The sequence below is a fragment of the Microtus oregoni genome, unplaced genomic scaffold (assembly GCF_018167655.1).
Source record: "Microtus oregoni isolate MIOR12 unplaced genomic scaffold, Mior012 000001F_ref0000356, whole genome shotgun sequence".
NCBI classification, from domain to species: domain Eukaryota; kingdom Metazoa; phylum Chordata; class Mammalia; order Rodentia; family Cricetidae; genus Microtus; species Microtus oregoni.
The window spans coordinates 65,336,609-65,358,219 of NW_024543060.1; the positions used below are offsets into that span (position 1 = coordinate 65,336,609).

Consider the following 21,611-nt stretch of genomic DNA (forward strand, 5'->3'; position numbering starts at 1 on the left):
GAGAAACGGGCGATGATGGTGAGCAGAGCCCAGCGCTGCAGTCAGGAGGTCTCAGAGTTCCGTTGAAAATCTGTCTTTAGGGAATCCATCTGTTCTGAGTCATCCAGACACAATGGCTGCTGGCTTCAAACTTGCCCTTCACTAAATGTACATCCTGTGACATTGTTGCAAGCAGTGCCATGATCAACTGGGCTTTCCTGGGTGCAGCTTTTCAATTTTAATTTTTATGCCTTATTTTTTCTTTAAACCTCAGAGAATGTAGTAGCATGTGCCATCTTCCCCAGCCTCACTGTCTCGATGATCCACTCTATTGTTACCATCTCAACACATTCACCACCTGCTTTATTCTGTTTCTCCATTTGCTAACACCCACAGTGCAGTGCAGGATTGGTTCCCCTCCTTTTAGGTTTTGTGCCTAGGACTGAGCTCAAAAAAGCCTTCAAATACTGAATTCTGTATATCTATATATCTATACCTCTCTCTCTATATATATATCTGTAATGGGATTGTTATTTCATAATGTCAATATTTTCAGGAAGGGGAAGGGGCTCCTGAGCTCCCCCAGATTCTCTTTCAGTGTTTACTAACTAAGTCTGTTAGAGGAAACTTTGAAGAGGTTTTCTTGTCTAGCTGGGTTTCTGGAACACTTTCTGCCCACTAACATTCAGCTTCTGGAGATTTCACTGCTTTGTCTTCCAAATTTATGTTCATATCCAACACAACACAAGCACCCATGGATCATTGTGCAAATATTTTCATTTCATCATTGCAATAATAAAACATTGGAAACAATAAAATTACGTGAGTATGCATGTAATTATAATTATATAATTATAAAATAAATTATAATTATTTCTATTGTGGAATAATATGGAGAATTTATATTTTATGACTTAGATATGACTAAAATATATGCTGGTGCTCTGCTTTCCAACAGTGTGATTTTATCTGTGTGTGCACATTCTAGCATTTGGAAGAATTCCAGTTACCAGGGATGTTTTTTCTGTGTAAAGGATGGAAGATCTTTCTTTATCCTTTATGTTAAAAATGTCCAAAACAAGCCAAAGTGTGGTTTTTAATATCAAAAGTTGCAGAAAGCGTAGTAGACAGCCCTATTCACATGGCCACAGCCCTGATGGAGGGAGGACATACTCACGTTTTGACACAGGGAAGGAGCTGAGGGATGGATTTGCCTCTGGACGTTAGGTGGGGAGAGTCAGATGGAGAGTTTGGACGAGAATGGAAGCTGGGACATAACTGACACTAAGACAGATTTTAATGCTAACCTGAACCCTGGCTGCTCACAAAGCGCAGATGCAGGCTTGTGGATTCTAGGTGTTGTGAGTCGGAGTGGAGAGGTAGATATGGATGGAACCTGACTCAGTGGATCATTCCTATCTGGATCCTCCCACAGGCCCCCTTTTCTCACAAAGCACAGGCTTCTGTGGAGGTTGTCTGAACGTTTCTAGTTCTCCTCATCCTTTACCAGTCACTTACTGCCCCCTTCATGGGCCCACATAGACTCAACCTGTAATTCCTGAGGATGTTGCCTTACTCAAAGCAACTGGATATAGGAACAGTCAGCTGAAAGCCCTACTGCTTGTATATGGTCTAAAGTGTGGTCTTGGGCCCTTTTCCAACTTTATATAAGGTTCAGGGAAAGACTATTTTGTTTAATTGACTCATCAGAGACCATTGGAGTATAAGTGATTGCCTTGAGACTCAGGTTCAGGACATGTTAATTAGTCTCTCTCAAAAAGAGTACTGGGGATTAAATTTAACAGGTAGCTAGGGATGATGCTCCAAACAGACCCATGAGAAAGCTCCCTCCATGTAGGAGTTGGAATAATAGCCTTGTGGGAACTGAAGCGATAACCATGGCAGGAGGAAGGAAGTGAAGTGTTTACTCAGGGTTCTCTAAAGGGACAGAACTGATAGTGGTGTGTGTGTGTATGGTTCACATGCATACATACACACATATATAATGGGTTTATTTTAATGGCTTAAGGGCTGTGGTTTGACTGGTCCAACAGTGACTGTTTCCTAATAGAAAGGCCAAGATTCCAGTAGTTGTTCAGTTCATGATGCTTAATGTCTCTTGGAATCTTGAAGAAGTAGGGTTCTTTTTTTTTTTTTTACAGTTTTCCTCTTTATTAAACATATATTCTTTTATCATTTTCTCAAATCATGTAATCTGAATACAGTTTCCTCCCTACTTTCCCAATACCCTCTCCTCAATACACTCCACACTCAAGCTCTCTCTGAATGGCATATTCTGTTACTCACTGTGGTCTCATCCGACCCGCCAATGTCCCAACTCCTGCTGTATCTTAACAATGGTGCCAAAAACTTGGCAAACTCCTCCTTGCAGCTCAGGAATGCTGGGGATCCTGGAACCCTTCTATCTAGTCATTTTTCCAGCCCAGGATTGCTGAAATTCTACATTAAACACCAGCAATATTGGCAGTAATTGTATGCCCCTTTACTCCCCCACCTCTGGTCATGCTTCCACAAGTGAGGATTCATCTCGGCTGTGGTTCCTCTCTTGAAAAGTCCCAGTATAATTACCCCCATCTCGACAATTGGAAGCTTCAAGTCAATCCCCCACTCTATCACTTCTATACCCCTGCAACCTCAGTGGAACTCTGAAACACAGCCTGCTACTACACAGAGAGAACTGAGAGGTGACCGGCCAGAAACCCAGCAGGGCACCTACTGTCTAGGCCTTCATACTGGGGCAAAATCCAGAACCCCTTCCTCACCTGCTAGTCAGCCAGCAGGTGACTTTCCTGCAGGTAGCCTGCTCCAAAACCCTTGAGACACAGACAGTGACAGTACAGAGCAGACCAAGAACATTTCCCAAAGATGCAGACAGCCACTGAAAGGATTGGACCAAGACACAAAGACACTGCTGGCATCAATGACAGAAGAGATGTGTAGGCACCAAGCAAGAATTCATCCAACAACCTAAAAAGCAACATGGTAACACTGTGATCCTACAGCAGGAAAGCTTGAACAACCTAACCCAGAAGAAGCAGAAGAAAACAATTTTAAATGTAACTTTATGAGGTGATGAAGACCTTTAAAGAGGAAATGAAAAATTCCCTTAAAGAAATGGAGGAAAAGACAAACAAAAAAATTGGAAGAAATTACTAAATCCCTTAAAGAAACCCAAGGCCCAAAAGAAAAAAAAAAACAATCAAACAGGTTAAGTAAACACTTCAAGACTTGAAGACTGAAATAGAGGCAATAAAGAAAACACAAATCGAAGGAATTCTGGGTATGGGAAATCTGAGTAAATGAATGGGAACTACAGAGGCAAGCATAAACAACAGAATACAAGAGACGGAAGAGAAAACTCAGGTATTGAAGATACTATAGAGGAAATTGATTCATTGGTCAAAGAAAACACTAAATCTAACAAATTCTTAACCCAAAACATCTAGGATGTCTGGGGCACCATGAGAAGATCAAACTTAACAATAACAAAGATAGAAGAAGGAGAAGAACTCCAACGCAAAGGCACAGAAAATATATTCAACAAGATCATAGAAGAAAAATTTCCCAACCTAACAAAGGGTTTTCCTATGAAGGTACAAGAAAATTACAGAACACCAAATAGACAGGACCAAAAAAAAAAGTCCCCTCACTATATAATAATCAAAACACAAAACATACAGAATAACGAAAGAATACTAAGAGTTGCAAAGGAAAAAGGTCCAGTAACATATAAAGGTAAATCTATCAGAATTAGACCTGACTTCTCAATGGAAACCATGAAATCTAGAAGGTCCTGGACAGATGTGCGGCAAATATTAAGAGACCATGGATGCAAGCCCAGACTACTATACCCAGCAAAACTTTCAATCACCATTGATGGAGAAAACAAGATATTCCGTGACAAAACCAGAAATAAACAATACCTATTCACAAATCTAGCCCTACAGAAAGTACTGGAAGGAAAACTCCAACCCAAGAAAGCTAACTGCACCCACAAAAACACAGGCAACAGATAACTTCCCATCAGCAAATTCCAAAGAAGGGAAACACTCAAATACTACCACCGAAAAATAACAGGATTTAGTAATAATAATCCGTTTTAATATCAATGGACTCAATTCACCTATAGAAAGACACAAGCTAAGATAATGAATATGAAAACAGGTTCCAGCCTTCCACTGTATACAAGAAAGACACGTCAACCTCAAAGACAGACATTACCTTAGAGTAAAGGATTGGGTAAAGATTTCCAATCAAATAGACCTAAGAAACAAGCGGGTGTAGCTATCCCAATATCTAGCAAAATAGAGTTCAAACTAAAATCAATCAGAAGTAATGGAGAAGGACACTTTATACTCATCAGAGGGACAGTTTTATCAAGATGAAGTCTCAATCCTGAACATCTATGTCCCAAATACAAGAGCATCCACATATGTAAAAGAAACATTACTAAAGCTTAAATCACACATCAAAGTCCACACATTAATAGTTGGAGACTTCTGTACTCCACTATCACCAGAGAGCAGGTCAATCAGACAGAAACTTAACAGAGAAATATGAGAACTAACAGATGTCATGACTCAAATGGACTAAACAGATATCTACAGAACATTTCACCCAACACAAAAGAATGTACCTTCTCTTTAAAATCTCATGGAACCTTCTCTAAAATGGACCATATATTTGGTAGCAAAGCAAACCTCAACAGATACCAAAATATTGTAGCAAGTCCCTGTATCTTCTTGGATCACCATGGCTTAAAGTTAGAGTTTAACAACAATAATAATTTCAGAAAGCCTACAAACTCATGGAAATTGAACAGTTTTCAACTTAGCCACTCATGGATCAAGAAAGAAATACAAAAAGAAATTAAAGACTTCCTAGAATTCAACAAAAATGAAGGCACAACATACTCAAACCTATGGGACACTATGAAAGCAGTGCTAAGAGGAAAGTTCATAGCACTAAGTGCCTACCTAAAGAATGGAGAAAGCTCACACTAGTGATTTAAGAACACACCTGAAAGCTCTAGAACAAAAAGAAGCAGACTCACCTGACCCTCCCAGCAGGTCCTAAGTTACTCCAGGGTCTTGAAGAGGCACTCTCTGAAAGGCATGGGGGGGCAGAGAGAAACGGACGCCAAGCAGTATTTTTTGTCAAGGCATCTCTTTATTGAAGCAAGTTTCATGTCTTAAATACTCCTCAGTAAGGAGCTTGGGCAGGGGGAACTGAGGAAAGGGGGAAGGGGGAAGGGGGAAGGGGGAAAGTGGAAGGGAAGAAGAGGCTTGGTAGCTAGGCAACTAAGCAGAGCAGTTTGGCAGCTGAGCAGGGCAGTTGCAAGGTCAGTGGCTAGAACACCTGCTGTTAGTGATAAGCAGAAAGCAATGAAGACACTCTGTGGTGCTTTCCAGAGCTTGAGTCTCCACGGTTAGCACGTAATGTTTTGGCTAACTTTAAGTTTTCTGTCTCAAGATTTTTACTTCAAGGCCCTGTGAGATGTGAGAAAGGAGAAGCCTGAAATGGCTCCTGACACTCACCCAGAAGGAGTAGACAACAGGAAATAATCAAATAGAGGGTTTAAACCAATAAAATAGAAACAAAGAAAACAATACAAAAAATCAATGAAACAACGTACTGGTTCTTTGAGAAAATCAATAAGATACACAAACCCTTATCTAAACGAATCAGAGAGATAATATCCAAATTAACAAAATCAGAAATGAGAAGGGTGACTTAACAACAGAGAATCATTGGGTCATATTGGAAAGACCTGTACTCCACAAAATTGAAAAATGTAAAAGAATTGGACAATTTCTGGATAGATACCAGATACCAAAAATAATTCAAGACCAGGCAAACAATTTAAATAGCTCTATAACCTGCAAGGAAGTAGAAGTAGTTATCAAAAGTCTCCCAACCAAACACAGCTCAGGGCTGGGTGGTTTCATTACAGAATTGTAAGAAGAGCTAATGCCTATACTTCTCAAAGTGTTCCACATAATAGAAATAGAAGGAAAATTATCAAACTCTTTTTATGAGGTTACAGTTACCCTGATACCAAAACCACACAAAGACTCAACCAAGAAAGAGAATTACAGATCAATACTACTCATGAAAATAGCTGCAAAAATATTTAATAGCATACTGGCCAACAGAATCCAACAACACATCAAAAACATCATCCACCTACAAATCAGAAAAGAAGGCATCAAAGTCTCACTATTTGCTGATGTTATGATACTTCATATAAGTGATTCTAAAAATTCTACCAAGGAACTTCTACAACTCATAAACAACTTCGGTAATGTAGCAGGGTAAAAGATTAATTGAAAATAATTATTAGCTCTCCTTTACACAGATGATACTGGGCTGATAAAGAAATCAGAGAATCATCACCCTCACAATAGCCACAAATAAGAGGAAATATCTTGGAGTAACTCTAACCAAACAAGTGGAAGATGTGTATGACAAGAACTTTAAATCTTTGAAGAAAGAAATTAAAGAAGATACCAGAAAATGGAAAGATCTCCCATGCTCTTGGGTAGATAGAATTTACATAATAAAATGGCAATCTTATCCAAAGCAATCTACAGATTCAGTGCAATTCCCATCAATATCTCAGCAAAATTCTTCACAGACCTCGAAAGGACAATACTCAACTTCATATGAAAAAGCAAAAAACCCAGGATAGCCAAAACAATCCTGTCCAATAAAGGAACTTCTGGAGGCATTACAATCCCTGACTTCAAACTCTACTACAGAGCTGCAGTACTGGAAACAGCCTGGTATTGACATAAAAGCAGACAGGAGGACCAATGTAACTAAATCAAAAACCCAGATATCAATTCACACATCTAAGGGTACCTGATTTTACAAAAAGGCAAAAAATAAAAAAACGAAAAAAGATTATTCAACAAATGATGCTGGCATAACTAGATACCAACATGTAGAAGAATGAAAATAGATCCATGTGTATTACCATGTACAAAACTCAAGTCCAAATGGATCAAAGACCTCAACCTAAAACCAACCATACTGAACCTCATAGAAGAGAAAGTGGGAAGTACACTTGAACTTACTGGCACAGGAGACCACTTCCTAAATATAAGTACAGCAGCACAGACAATGAGAGAAACAATAAATAAATGGGACCCCCTGAAATGGAGAAGCTTCTGTAAAGCAAAGGATATGGTCAACAAGACAAAACGGCAGCCTATAGGATGTGGAAAGATCTTCACCAACCCCACGTCAGACAGAGCTGATCTCCAAAATACACGAAGAACTCAAGAAATTGGTCTACAAAAGATAAGTAATCCAATAAAAAATGGATTATGGATCTAAACAGAGAACTCTCAACAGAGGAATCTAAAATGGCTGGAAGACACTTAAGGAAATGCTCAACATCCTTAGTCATCAGGGAAATGCAAATCAAAACAACTCTGAGATTCCATCTTATACCTGTAAGAATGGCCAAGATCAAAAACACTCATGACATCTTATCCTGAAGAGGATGTGGGGTAAAGGAAACACTCCTCTATTGCTGGTGGGAGGGCAAACTGGTACAGCCGCTTTGGATTTTAGTATGGCAGTTTCTCTGAAAATTGGGAAACGACCTATCTCAAGACCTAGCAATACCACTTTTGGGTATATACCCAAAGGATGCTCAATAATACCACAAGGACATGTGCTCAATTATGTTCATAGCAGCTTTGTTTGTCATAGTCAGAACCTGGAAACAACCTAAATGCCCCTTGACCAAAGAATGGACAAGGAAAATGTGGTACATTTACACAATGGAGTACTACACAGCAGAAAAAAATGTCATCTTAAAAATTTGTGGGCAAGTTAATGTATCTAGAAAACATCATTTTGAGTGAGGTAACCCAGTTCCAGAAAGACAAATATCATATGTACTCACTCATAAGTAGCTTTTAGACATAAAGCAAAGAAAACCAACCTACAAATCACAATCCCAGAGAACCTAGACAACAATGAGGACCCTAAGAGAGACTTACATGGATCTAATCTACATAGGAAATAGAAAGTAGAAAAGACAAGATCTCCTGAGTAAATTTGGAGCATAGGGACCATGAGAGAGGACAGGAGGGGAGGGGAAAGGAGTAGAGAAAAATATATAGCTCAATAAAAACTATTAAAAAAATTTACATTTAAAATTTTTTCTGTTTTTTTTTCTAGGTTAGAATGATCAAGTCTTCCTGTCATATGGCCACTGGGTTCTGTTGTTACCAAACTGCATTTAAGTTGTTGGATGAATTGTTGCATTGGCACCTACCCATCTCTTCCTCCAATTGGTGCCGGTAGTGTCTTTGCCTCTTGATCCAATTCTTTCAGTGGTTGTCTGTGCTTTTGGGAACTGTTCTTGGTCTGGTCTGTATTGTTGCTATTTGTGTCTCAGGGAGCCACTGAGGTCTGTCTCTCTTGGCCCACTCTGTTGACCTGCCATCTTGGTTTTCTGTCTTTGTTTGCTCTCTTTGTCCGCTCTGTTCAGTCACAGCTTGTGCTTCAGAGTTCCTCTCTTGGACTTCTCTCTTGGCCCTGTCTCTTGATCCTCTCTGTGTATTTGCAGCCTGTGTTTTAGAGTTTCTCGCAAGTTATGGGGGATCAGGTTTGTATTTTACTCAGGTACAAATAAAGAGTAGGAGAGTGATTGTGGGTGACTTCAATACCCTATTTTCAGCAATAGGCAGGTCTACTCGACAAAAAGTTAATAGCAACATTGGGCTTAATTGTCCTTATAATTTAATGTATCTAACAGATATCTACAAACATTCTACCCACTATAGAATACAAACAAGCAGCCTATTGTACTTTCTCAAAATTTCCTCAAATATTAGTATAGAAAGTAATCTCAACAAATATGAAAGAATTCCACCTACCCAATATTCTGTCTGACCACAGTAAACTAAAGGGGGATATCAATAGCATTAGAAAGTGCACAGACTCGTGGAGAAACAAGAACACAATGAAGATGTGATGGACACTTGAAGGCAGTCCTAAGACATGACGGACACTTGAAGGCAGTCCTAAGATGTGATGGACACATGAAGGCAGTCCTAAGATATGATGGACACATGAAGGCAGTCCTAAGATATGATGGATATAATGAAGGCAGCCTTTTTTTTTGTGGTGTGTACACATTGGTTTTATTGTAACAAAGCAATTTGTACACTTCAACATTTAAAATGAGCATCTTTTCCTTCAAGTGAAAACCAAAAAACTAAAAATTAAAAAAAAATTAAAAATAAAGTTACAGCAGAGAATGTGAACTCCAGATAAACCCCTACAGGTTCTGCTGATTCTCCCATTGAGTGATAGGGCTCGAGTCATCGTTAGGAGAGAATTTTATTTTAAAAGTGTCATCTTAAACTGCAAGGATGTCTGTTAAACATCACAATTAAACATGCCAAAGGAGAAGCCATGTTGTCACAATGCCCACTTACCCCCATACACCGTAAACACACCCTGGCTGACCTAATGAAGGCAGTCTTAAGGGGGAACAGTTACAGTAATACAGTAATAAGTGCTCCAAATTTCAAGTAATTTCAAACAGATAAATGATACATATTATGGTTTTGGAAAACAAGATCAAACACACTGAAATAGACAAAAAACCAGGGCAGAAATTAATGTACCAGAAATGACAATGGCATACTATGATGACACAATCGAGCACTGTGATGTCACAATGGAGCACTGTGATGACACAATGGAGCACTGTGATGTCACAATGGAGCACTGTGATGACACAATGGAGCACTGTGATGAGACAATGGAGGACTGTGATGACACAATGGAGCACTGTGATGACACAATCGAGAACTGTGATGTCACAATGGAGCACTGTGATGACACAATCGAGCACTGTGATGTCACAATGGAGCACTGTGATGACACAATCGAGCACTGTGATGTCACAATCGAGCACTGTGATGATACAATCGAGCACTGTGATGATACAATCGAGAACTGTGATGACACAATGGAGCACTGTGATGACACAATGGAGCACTATGATGACACAATCGAGCACTGTGATGACACAATGGAGCACTGTGATGACACAATGGAGAATTGTGATGACACAATGGAGCACTGTGATGTCACAATGGAGCACTGTGATGACACAATGGAGCACTGTGATGACACAATGGAGCACTGTGATGACACAATAAAGCATTGTGATGACACAATGGAGCACTGTGATGACACAATGGAGCACTGTGATGTCACAATGGAGCACTGTGATGACACAATGGAGCACTGTGATGACACAATAAAGCATTGTGATGACACAATGGAGCACTGTGATGACATAATGGAGCACTGTGATGATACAATGGAGCACTGTGATGACACAATCGAGCACTGTGATGTCACAATGGAGCACTGTGATGACACAATCGAGCACTGTGATGTCACAATGGAGCACTGTGATGACACAATCGAGCACTGTGATGTCACAATGGAGCACTGTGATGATACAATGGAGCACTGTGATGACACAATGAAGCACTGTGATGACACAATGGAGCACTCTGATGACACAATCGAGCACTGTGATGACACAATGGAGCACTGTGATGACACAATCGAGCACTGTGATGACACAATGGAGCACTGTGATGACACAACGGAGCTCTGTGATGACACAACGGAGCACTGTGATGACACAATGGAGCACTGTGATGATACAAAGGAGCACTGTGATGACACAATGGAGCACTGTGATGATACAATGGAGCACTGTGATGACACAATGGAGCACTGTGATGTCACAATGGAACACTGTGATGACACAATCGAGCACGGTGATGACACAATGGAGCACTATGATGACACATGGAGCACTGTGATGTCACAATGGAGCACTGTGATGTCACAATGGAGCACTGTGATGACACAATGGAGCACTGTGATGACACAATGGAGCACTGTGATGTCACAATGGAGCATTGTGATGACACAATGGAGCACTGTGATGACACAATGGAGCACTGTGATGACACAATGGAGCATTGTGATGACACAATGGAGCACTGTGATGACACAATGGAGCACTGTGATGACACAATGGAGCACTGTGATGTCACAATGGAGCACTCTGATGACACAATGGAGCACTATGATGACACAATAGAGCACTGTGATGTCACAATGGAGCACTCTGATGACACAATGGAGCACTGTGATGACACAATCGAGCACTGTGATGTCACAATGGAGCACTGTGATGACATAATGGAGCACTGTGATGTCACAATGGAGCACTGTGATGACACAATGGAGCACTATGATGACACAATGGAGCACTGTGATGACACAATGGAGCACTGTGATGACACAATCGAGCACTGTGATGTCACAATGGAGCACTGTGATGACACAATGGAGCACTGTGATGTCACAATGGAGCACTGTGATGACACAATGGAGCACTGTGATGTCACAATGGAGCACTGTGATGACACAATGGAGCACTGTGATGACACAATCGAGCACTGTGATGTCACAATGGAGCACTGTGATGACATAATCGAGCACTGTGATGTCACAATGGAGCACTGTGATGACACAATCGAGCACTGTGATGTCACAATGGAACACTGTGATGATACAATGGAGCACTGTGATGACACAATGAAGCACTGTGATGACACAATGGAGCACTCTGATGACACAATCGAGCACTGTGATGACACAATGAAGCACTGTGATGACACAATGAAGCACTGTGATGACACAATGGAGCACTGTGATGACACAATCGAGCACTGTGATGTCACAATGGAGCACTGTGATGACACAATGGAGCACTGTGATGTCACAATGGAGCACTGTGATGACACAATGGAGCACTGTGATGACACAATGGAGCACTGTGATGACACAATCGAGCACTGTGATGTCACAATGGAGCACTGTGATGACACAATGGAGCACTGTGATGTCACAATGGAGCACTGTGATGTCACAATGGAGCACTGTGATGACACAATCGAGCACTGTGATGACACAATGGAGCACTGTGATGACACAATCGAGCACTGTGATGACACAATGGAGCACTGTGATGACACAATGGAGCACTGTGATGACACAATGGAGCTCTGTGATGACACAATGGAGCACTGTGATGACACAATGGAGCACTGTGATGTTACAATGGAGCACTGTGATGACACAATGGAGCACTGTGATGACACAATGGAGCACTGTGATGTCACAATGGAGCACTGTGATGACACAATCGAGCACTGTGATGACACAATGGAGCACTGTGATGACACAATGGAGCACTGTGATGACACAATGGAGCACTGTGATGACACAATGGAGCACTGTGATGTCACAATGGAGCACTGTGATGACACAATGGAGCACTGTGATGTCACAATGGAGCACTGTGATGACACAATGGAGCACTGTGAGGACACAGTGGATCACTGTGATGACATAATGGAGCACTGTGATGACTCAGTTGAGCACTGTGATGATAAAAGTGAACATGGTGATACTATAGTTGAGCTGTGATATTAAAATGTACCTCTAATGGCATGATTAATAATTGTTATATATAATGGAATATTTTTAGATATTGATTTTAGTTTTAATTATGTGTGAGTATGTTTGTGCTAGGGTATGTGCCTAGGAGTGCAGTTGCCTGACGAGGGTCACTTGGAGTTGGAGTTACAGAGAGCTGTAAGTCACTTGATGTGGGTCATGGGATCTAAACTCAGTGCTGTGCTATCAGAATTGAACATTGTGATGTCATTGCATATCATAGTGTTGTTACACTATGTTATTGAGTTGTGATGTCAGAATACACCACTGTGGTGGCCAGTGAGTCATTGCTATACACAAACGGGAGCATTTTCGATGGCAGAATGGAGCATTGTGATGAAGTACAAGCTGAGCTACCTTAATGGCCCTTATTTTATAGTTTCAGCATTAACTTACATGCAGTCCTACATCCTTAGGGTACCATATGCCGTCTCAGAACATGCTGAAGGATCACATTGGGGTAACTGGCACTTTATAACCTCAAACATTTATCATTTATTTCTTAGGAATCTGTTGCCGACTCCATGTCCCTACTCACCACAGTTTTTTTTCTAGACTTACAATTTTGTCCCAAATCAGTCTTGATGGATAATACATTTCTTCTAGGTCATTCAAGTAGCTGATGTATAATGTTTACAAGAAGGTCTTCCAATAGTTCACATTTCTGTAGTTTACTTATAATATCATATTTACCTGTCACTTATGATCTTGTTTGAGTCTTTTACTTGTTATTCTAGTTTAAAATGATCAGCTTTGTTAATGTTTGTTACTTTGTTAATCTTTGTGTATCTTAGCATGCCTTCCCTGATGTGACACACTGTGGTGTCTTGAACTGTAAGCTGAGCTAAACTTTACCTTCTTTGCCTTGCTGTTTGCTGGTCCCCATGTTGATTCCCACAGTGTCTGCATGAGCTTACATTCTCACCTGTGACATAAGGATCCTTCCTTCCTGACGACTTTGACAGAATCTGTCATCATTTGTTTTCTTGTTGATAACCATTCTGACTAGGGTGATGTGGAATTTCAAAACAATTTAAATTTGTATTTCCTTGACGGCTAAGGATGTTGAACATTTTCCAAGTAGCCTTTGGCCATTTGTAATTTCTTTTGAGAACTGTCTACTTCACTGGTCCATTTATTGACTAGATAGTTTTTTTCTGATATATGAATTTTTTAGTTGTTTATATATATTGGATATTAATCTTTTGTGTGATAAATAGTTAGCAATTAATAGATGGTGATTATTTCCTTTGTTGTGTGGAATTACATTAATCCATTGCCATCAGTGAAATTCTGGGCTCATTTCCTGTGCTATCAGAGCTCTCTTTAGAGTACATGCCCATGCTTATATATTGAAGTGTTTACCTATGTTTCCCTAGCAGTTTCAAAGTTTAAGTTTGTACAGGAAAGTATCTGAATCCCCTTTAGACTGATTTTTTTTTTTTTGTGCAGGGCAAGAGATATGGCAGTGTCTGACATTTTCTCAAAAATAAAAGTCTGAATTTAAAGACAATGCTTGTTTACATCATTCCTCAAGCAGTGATTCAATCACAAGAGAACTCTGAGTTGTTTTACCTCCTTATTTAAAATATTTCATAATTATTATTTAAAAAAATTGTATAACAAGGTGTATGTAATTATGCAAGAATGCTGTGTCCCACTAGAGGGAGCCACTCACTGTCTTACTTGTTTCTAGACTATTGAAGCCAGACCTTGTGAATGCAGACTCTTACATAACATGCGTTCTAAGTATTCAACCCCTGGCCCTCCTCTGTAGTTCCTATTTGGACTTTGCACTGGAATTGCTGTAACATTATAAGAGTTTTGGAATGGAAAGTGGAATGAATTTGCTAGCTCCTAGTGCTGTCCTGTTAGAGGAGTTTGCTTCTTGGTTCCTGGTTCCTTGTCTAGCTAAGACCCAAAAGAATTACACAGAAATATTTTTTTTTAAACCACTGCTTGTCCTATTAGCTGATAACTTCTTATCAGCTAATCACTACATCTTATTTTATTTTTTTATATATTTATTTATTTATTACTTTATAAATAATACCATTCAAAATTTCCACTTTCTTTCCCCCTCCCACTTCCCTCCTGCTTCCCCACTTACCCTTCCCACAAACCCCCTCCAGTCCTAAGAGAGGGCAGGGTACCCTGCCCTTTGGGAAATCTAAGACCCTCCAACCTCCATCCAGGGTTAGGAAGGTGTGCATCCAAATGGACTAGGATCCTAAAAATCCAGTACATGTAGTAGAGACAAATCCCAGTGCCATTATCATTGGCTTCTCAGTCAGCCCCCATTGTCATCCACATTCAGAGAGTCCAGTTTGATTCCATGCTTGTTCAGTCTCAGTCCAGCTGGATTTGGTGAGCTCCCATTAGATCAGGCACATTGTCTCAGTGGGTGGACCAACTCCTCATGGTCCTGACTTTCTTGCTCATATTCTCCCTCCTTCCGCTCTTCAACTGGACCTTGGGAGCTCAGTCCAGTGCTCCAGTGTGGGTCTCTGTCTCTATCTCCATCCATCGCTTGAAAAGGTTCTATGGTGTTATTCATGATAGTCATCAGTCTGACTACGGGACAAGGCCAGTTCAGGTCAGGTACCCTCTCCTCCACTGCCCAGGGTCCCAGCTGGGGTCATCCCTCTGGACTCCTGTTCACCTGGCCTTGATTTAATTTTGGTATATGGTTTTATCTAAAAAAATGTCCATTTCTTTTACATTTTCCAATTTTGTGGCACACAAATTCTCTGACCCAATGATTCTCTGAATTTCCTCAGTGTCTGTTGTTATGTCTCCCTTTTCATTTCTGATCTTGTTAATTTGCCTTTTGATTAGTTTGGATGGGGGTTTGTCAATCTTCTTGATTTTCTCAAAGAACCAGTTCTTTGCTTCATTGATTCTTTGGATTGTTTTCTGTGTTTCTATTTTGTTGATTTCAGCCCTCAGTATGATTATTTCTGGTCTTCTACTCCTCCTGGGTGAGTCTGCTTTTCTAAAGTGTTCAGGTGTGTTGTTAAGTCTCTAATGTGAGCTTTCTCTGTTTTTTAATGTGGGCACTTAGTGCTATGAATTTTCCTCTTAGCACTGCTTTCATAGTGTTCCATAGGTTTGGGTATGTTGTTTCTTTATTTTCGATGAATTCAAGGAAGACTTTAATTTCTTTACTTCTTCCCTGACCCAGGGGTGGTTCAGTAGTTGACTGTTCAGTTTCCATGAGTTTGTAGGTTTTCTGGGGGTAGAATTGTTGTTAAATTCTAACTTTATTCCATGGTGATTCGATAAGACACAGGTGGTTACTAAAATTTTTTTGCATCTGTGGAAGTTTGCAGGCAGCTGCTATGTGACTATCATGAACCCCACAGTCTGCAGGAGTCTTGTATTTTGTTCTTGGGTAGCTGGCTTATTTATTTTAATTCCCCCACTTAGCTTCGGACTAAAGCTGGAGTTCTGTGATTCTAATATCATTGATCATTTCATCTGTGACGCTTTCCCTCTCCTCAAAATCGCGTGTTCAGGCACGTGGTCCATGGAGCAGACAGTCCTCATCTGTGCTGTGTTGACTCTCATCGTAACACTGGTGTGTGTTGTTCTCTTCTCCGTTTATATTATCAAGACAGTTCTTAGATTCCCTTCTGCCCAGCAAAAGAGGAAAGCCTTCTCTACCTGCTCTTCCCACATGATTGTGGTTTCCATCACCTACGGCAGCTGCATCTTCATCTACATCAAGCCTTCGGCTAAGGAGGAGGTGGCCATCAACAAGGGTGTAACAGTTCTCACTACTTCCATTGCCCCTATGTTGAACCCTTTCATCTACACACTTCGGAACAAGCAAGTCAAGCAAGCCTTCTGGGACTCCATAAAAAGAATTGTAATAGTTCCCAAGAAATAAGACGGTGAAACCTAGCAAACATGGGTGGTAAACTTCCCAAACTTCTGGGTCAGGTTAATGTTTTCTGGACACTTTTGCTCATTGTGGTCACCTGCCATTCCAACCCACATGAACCTCTTTTAAGATCACATCCTTCCAGGTGTGCTAAAAGCTTTCAGAATTCATTACCCCTCTTCCACTTGAAAACCCAAAAGAATACCCAAAAATAACAAAATAATGCAAAACAATAGAAAAGCAATTGCCAAGAGAGTTTTACATCTTCAGCAAAAAGATGTTTCTTCTAATCCATAACTTTCAATTGGTTTATTCACTAATTCATTTAATGGATATCAGATCAATATGTACTTTAAAGCAGGCACTGTTTGGGCCCTGAAAACAGAAGAAGACACGAACCAAACAAAAAAGATATCTACCCCACCCCATATGTACTCTCAGTGATAGAACAGAGAGTGGGAACAGGCTGATGAGTGGCTAACCAAAATGTTGTGCGTGCACAGCAGGAAATGCTTTTGATCACAAAATAGGATGAAATTCTATCATTTGTGATAGAGGTGGGATAGAACAATTGTGCTGAAGTAAATCAGGCACAGACAGGCAAGTATTTCCCTCATATGTGGGTTATAGAAGGGCTGACCTCAGAGAAGTGGGGAACCAGAAGGTGTTTATCAGGAGCAGGGAGGAAGAGAATGCTGGGGAAACTTTTAACTAAATTGCGGATGGGTAGAAGTCAGATGCTACAGTTACTGCATACACGATTGCTGCAGGGATAATGGCACCATACAATATCATTCAAAAGCCTGAAAATAAATTCTGAATGTTTTTATCATACAGAAATTATTAATGTTTGAAGAAACTAAATTTGTATCCTGTGTGTTCTTGTATCAAGACATCATGTGATACTTCATAAATATGCATACTTGTTATGTTTTAAAGCGTGTCTAAGAATTAATATGTAATAACTTTAAAAAGAAAAAGGCTTATTCTGAAATAAATGATTGCCATGAATGAGAATGATGTCTTTTAATCTCATTAAATCTATCAAAAATGCTCATATATAAAAAAATTATTATTATCTGGGCATAGTGGCACACACCTTTAACTCCAGTCCTTGGGAGGCATTGTCATCCTGGTCTAGAGAGCAGGTTCTAGGGCAGTTATGGCTACACAGAAAAACTCAAAGAAAACTAATATTATTAACTATAGTGTTTGGTGGGGGAGGGTAGGACAGAACATTTATTCATGTTTTTTCTGCAACCATATTTCTTCCTTTCTTTTTAAAAATATTTTCCCTTTATTGAAAAGACTCTTTTCTCACACACTATTTTGTGATTATAGTTTCCCTCCCTCTGCTACTCCCAGTTCTTCCCCTCCAGATCTACTCCCTTTCGGTTTTTCATTAGAAAAGGACAGATGTCTAAGAGATAACAGCTAAAAGTGACAAAATAAAGTATAATAAAAATGAAGCAAAACCCATCATATCAAAGATGGACAAGACAACCCCAAAGAAGGAAAAGAGATCCCAAGAGCAGGCCCAAGAATGAATCAGAATCCCTCATTCTCACACTCAGGAGTGCCACAAAAATACTAAGCTAAAAGTTATAATACAGATGCAAAGGACCTGGTTCTGACCCATATTGGCCCCGTGTTTGCTTCTTCAGTCTCTGAGTTCATATGAGCTTTTCTCAGTTGATTTAGAGGGTCTTGTTTTCTCTCTGCTTAATATCTGGCTGTGAGTCTCTCTATCTTGTTCCCATCTGCTGCGGAGGGAAGCTTCTCTGATGATGGCTGAATAAAGTACTAAATGATGAGCAAGAAAGAATGTCATTAGAAAGCATTTATTCTTACTTGTCCTGTTTTTTTTTTTTGATCAGAAGTATTTGGTTTTACTCTAGGACTCTGGACTATCTAGTCTCTAGTTCTTGGTCATCCAAGAAATGCCAGGTATGGGTTCCATCTCATGAAGAGGGTCTTAAGTCAAATCAGACATTGGCTGGTCACTCCCCCCACCTTTGGGCTACCATTACACTACCATATATAGCAGACAGGACAGATTATAGCTCAAAGGTTTTGTGGCTGGGTTGATGTTTGCATTTCTCTTTTGGTAGCCTGCAGAGTACCTTCCAACACCAAAGAAATTAGAATGTAGAGGCAAAAGCTACATGTAGGTACCAGCTCAACCTCTCCGTGTTCATTGAGTTGTGTGGGTGTTGTCCTCTGCATTATCCCCCCCCCCCCACCGCATCTCCACACAACCCACTGTCAGTTTGTGGAGTGCAACCATTGTCTTAGAACAACTTGGGTGGTTTGGGGATTTCCATGAGACTCACTTGGCCAACAACCCAATTGAGTGCAACCCAGGTCTGCTACTGGAAGCTTCATTTGGTAACAAGAGATGGTTAGTTGAGACTCCATATCCCCAGTTTTAGGAGGCCTTGTTAGGATCACCTTCATATATTTTAGAAAGTTTCTGCTGCACTATGTGTCCATATCATCCCTCAAATGCTTCTCAATTTTAGTTGTCTTTCCCAGAATTCCCTCCCTCAACCCCATCTCCCTTACCGACTTGATCTTTCTGTTCCCATCTTCACCCACTCCCAATAAACACATAAAATTTTTGGTTCCCCTTCCCAGAAAGATCCATGTGTACTTTCCAGATCCTTTCTTTATATCTAACCTCTCTGTGTCTATGGACTGTTGCTTGGTTATCATTAACTTAACGGCTAACATCCATATATAAGCAAATACATACCATATTGTCTTTCTGGGTCTGGGTTACGTCACTCAGGATGATTTTTTTCTAGTTCCTTCTGTTGCAGGAGGTCCTCCCACTCCTCCAGCCTATCACCGCTGAGATACCAGCCCATTGGGGCATGGTCTCATCCCTTTAAAAAAGCGGCCACTTCCCTCTCCTCTCTCTCTTCACTTCCTGCTCCGCCGGTGACTAGACTCCTTTCCGCGTAAGTCACAAACAATGCCACACCAATTTGGGGTTATGATTATTAGGGTGGTATTTATTTAAAGGGGAAAAAACTTACAGATCACTGTCCCAGGCAACAGCCCTCTACGCAACCAGGAAAGCGGAGCAGGAAGTGAAGAGAGAGAGGAGAGGGAAGTGGCCGCTTTTTTAAAGGGATGAGACCACGCCCCAATGGGCTGGTATCTCAGCGGTGATAGGCTGGAGGAGTGGGAGGACCTCCTGCATCATCCTTCCATTTGCCTACAAATTTCACATTATTATTTCTTAACGGCTGAGTAATACTCCATTGTGTAAATATATCAAAATTTTCTTTATCCATTCTTCTGTTGGGGACATCTAGGTTGTTTCCAGTTTCTGGCTATTATGAATAGTGCAATAGTGAACATGGCTGAGCAAGGGGGTAGGATGGAGCTTCCTTTGGGTATATACCCAGGAATGGTATGGGGGATCTTGAGGTAAACCAATTCCCAGCTTTCTGAGGAATTACCATGTTGATTTCTATAGTGACTGTACAAGTTTATACTCCCACCAGCAATGGACAAGCTGGGTGTGGTGGTATACAGCTGTAATTCCAGCACTCGGGAAGGCAGGATAGGAGGATCAGAAGTTCAGGGTTTTCTTCTTCTGCATATCCAGTTGATGCACAAACTGAGACACGAGACCGTCTTAAAAAATAAGCAGTCATAAATACAAAATCAAGTGACAAGCTAATCAAAAGGTGTCATAGCACAGGGGATTACTAAACGGCTATTCCCATTTTCTGGATATTATGAATAAAGCAACAATTAACATGAATGAGCAGCTATCTCTATCATAGAATGTATTTAGGTGATATGTGCTGAAGGGCGGATAACTGTGCCATATGGTGGATTTATTTCTACCTCTTGATGAAGAGCCACACTGATTTCCATAATGGGAGCGCAAATCTGCATTTCTACCATCAGTGTATAAGAGTTCCATTTTCACCACATTTGCATCAGAATTTCAGTGAGCCACCCAGTCCCAGAAAGATAAACTACATGTTTACTTCCATATAATGTGGATGTTAGCCTTGAATCTTCAGATATGCATTTCTCTTTGGAATGCCCTAGAGATCAGAATATTAGTAAGGGTGATATCAAGAGAGAGGAGACATAATAAAGTGGTACAAAGGACTAAAGGGTCTTAATGGTACAGGATGGGTTTAATGGAGAAGGGAGTAAGGGGAGGGTAGTAAGGGAGAGTAGGGAAGGATAATTAATGCTAAGTCATTCAGAGAAAGGAATATGGAAACATACTGCTGTAGAACCTTATTAAAAATATTCACACACATATGTGTATATATATTTAATGTGTAATTACCCTACAATGGGACAAAAAAGTGTAGTGACAAGAATGTGTTGCCCCTTTGGGGGTTGTTGACAAGTGAGACTCCACAGAACCCCAAATATTACAGGCTATTGCTCATATTCTTGGTTACTTTCAAAATATGATGGTTAGACCTTGTTGCTATAAACACAACACATTTGACTTATAACATAGAGAAATCAATTTGGTATACATGTGGAAGCTTCATCTCTGCTGGTTAGATTTCATAGCACTGGAATGAGCTGTGCACTCTACTGGAGGAGAAATAAAATCACTAGTCTTAGCAGGCTGTGAACTTAACAAGCTACAGCGAAAGCCACCCTGTCAACACAAGCCCACTGGTACAACTGTGGTACAAATGTCAAGGTAGTAAACAACCTTCTGATTGTGTTTAAGGCCCACGAGTCAAACCTATACCTGGCCCTGTAATTAGGACAAAAAAATTGTGGGTAGATAGGCCATAGGGCATAGAGGCTAATCTAATGCTATTATTCTATTAGATTGTTTCTCTAGTTGTAACTCTATCATGGCATGTTATTTTTTTAGTGTAGATAAGTACAGAAAAATATATTTGGTATTGAAGTATAAAGTCCAGTGTGAAGCTTTACAGCTTCAGAATGGCTAATCTGACTGCATAGATGTTCGTTGAGATGTACAGTCTCTAGGTCTGGTTAATTTTCATGCATGACTTTCTTATTTGAAGGTTCTTTTTAATAAAGTTGGAATTATATAAGTAAAAGAACACAGTATTATACTAACTCTTAATGACTTGCCGTTATATTCATGGATTAGTGCATCAGTCACTGCTCACTG

At 40.3% G+C, this 21,611-nt stretch overlaps 1 protein-coding gene across 1 annotated transcript; it reads left to right on the top strand.

Annotated features, from left to right (window-relative positions):
• The first annotated feature begins 12 nt into the window (after window positions 1-12).
• LOC121463594 (olfactory receptor 6C2-like) lies at window positions 13-16,474 on the top strand. The gene is made up of 2 exons (XM_041675850.1): window positions 13-18; window positions 15,908-16,474. Exons 1-2 carry the CDS (start codon window positions 13-15, stop codon window positions 16,472-16,474), a joined length of 573 nt encoding a protein of 190 aa, XP_041531784.1.
• Window positions 16,475-21,611: the final 5,137 nt, after the last annotated feature.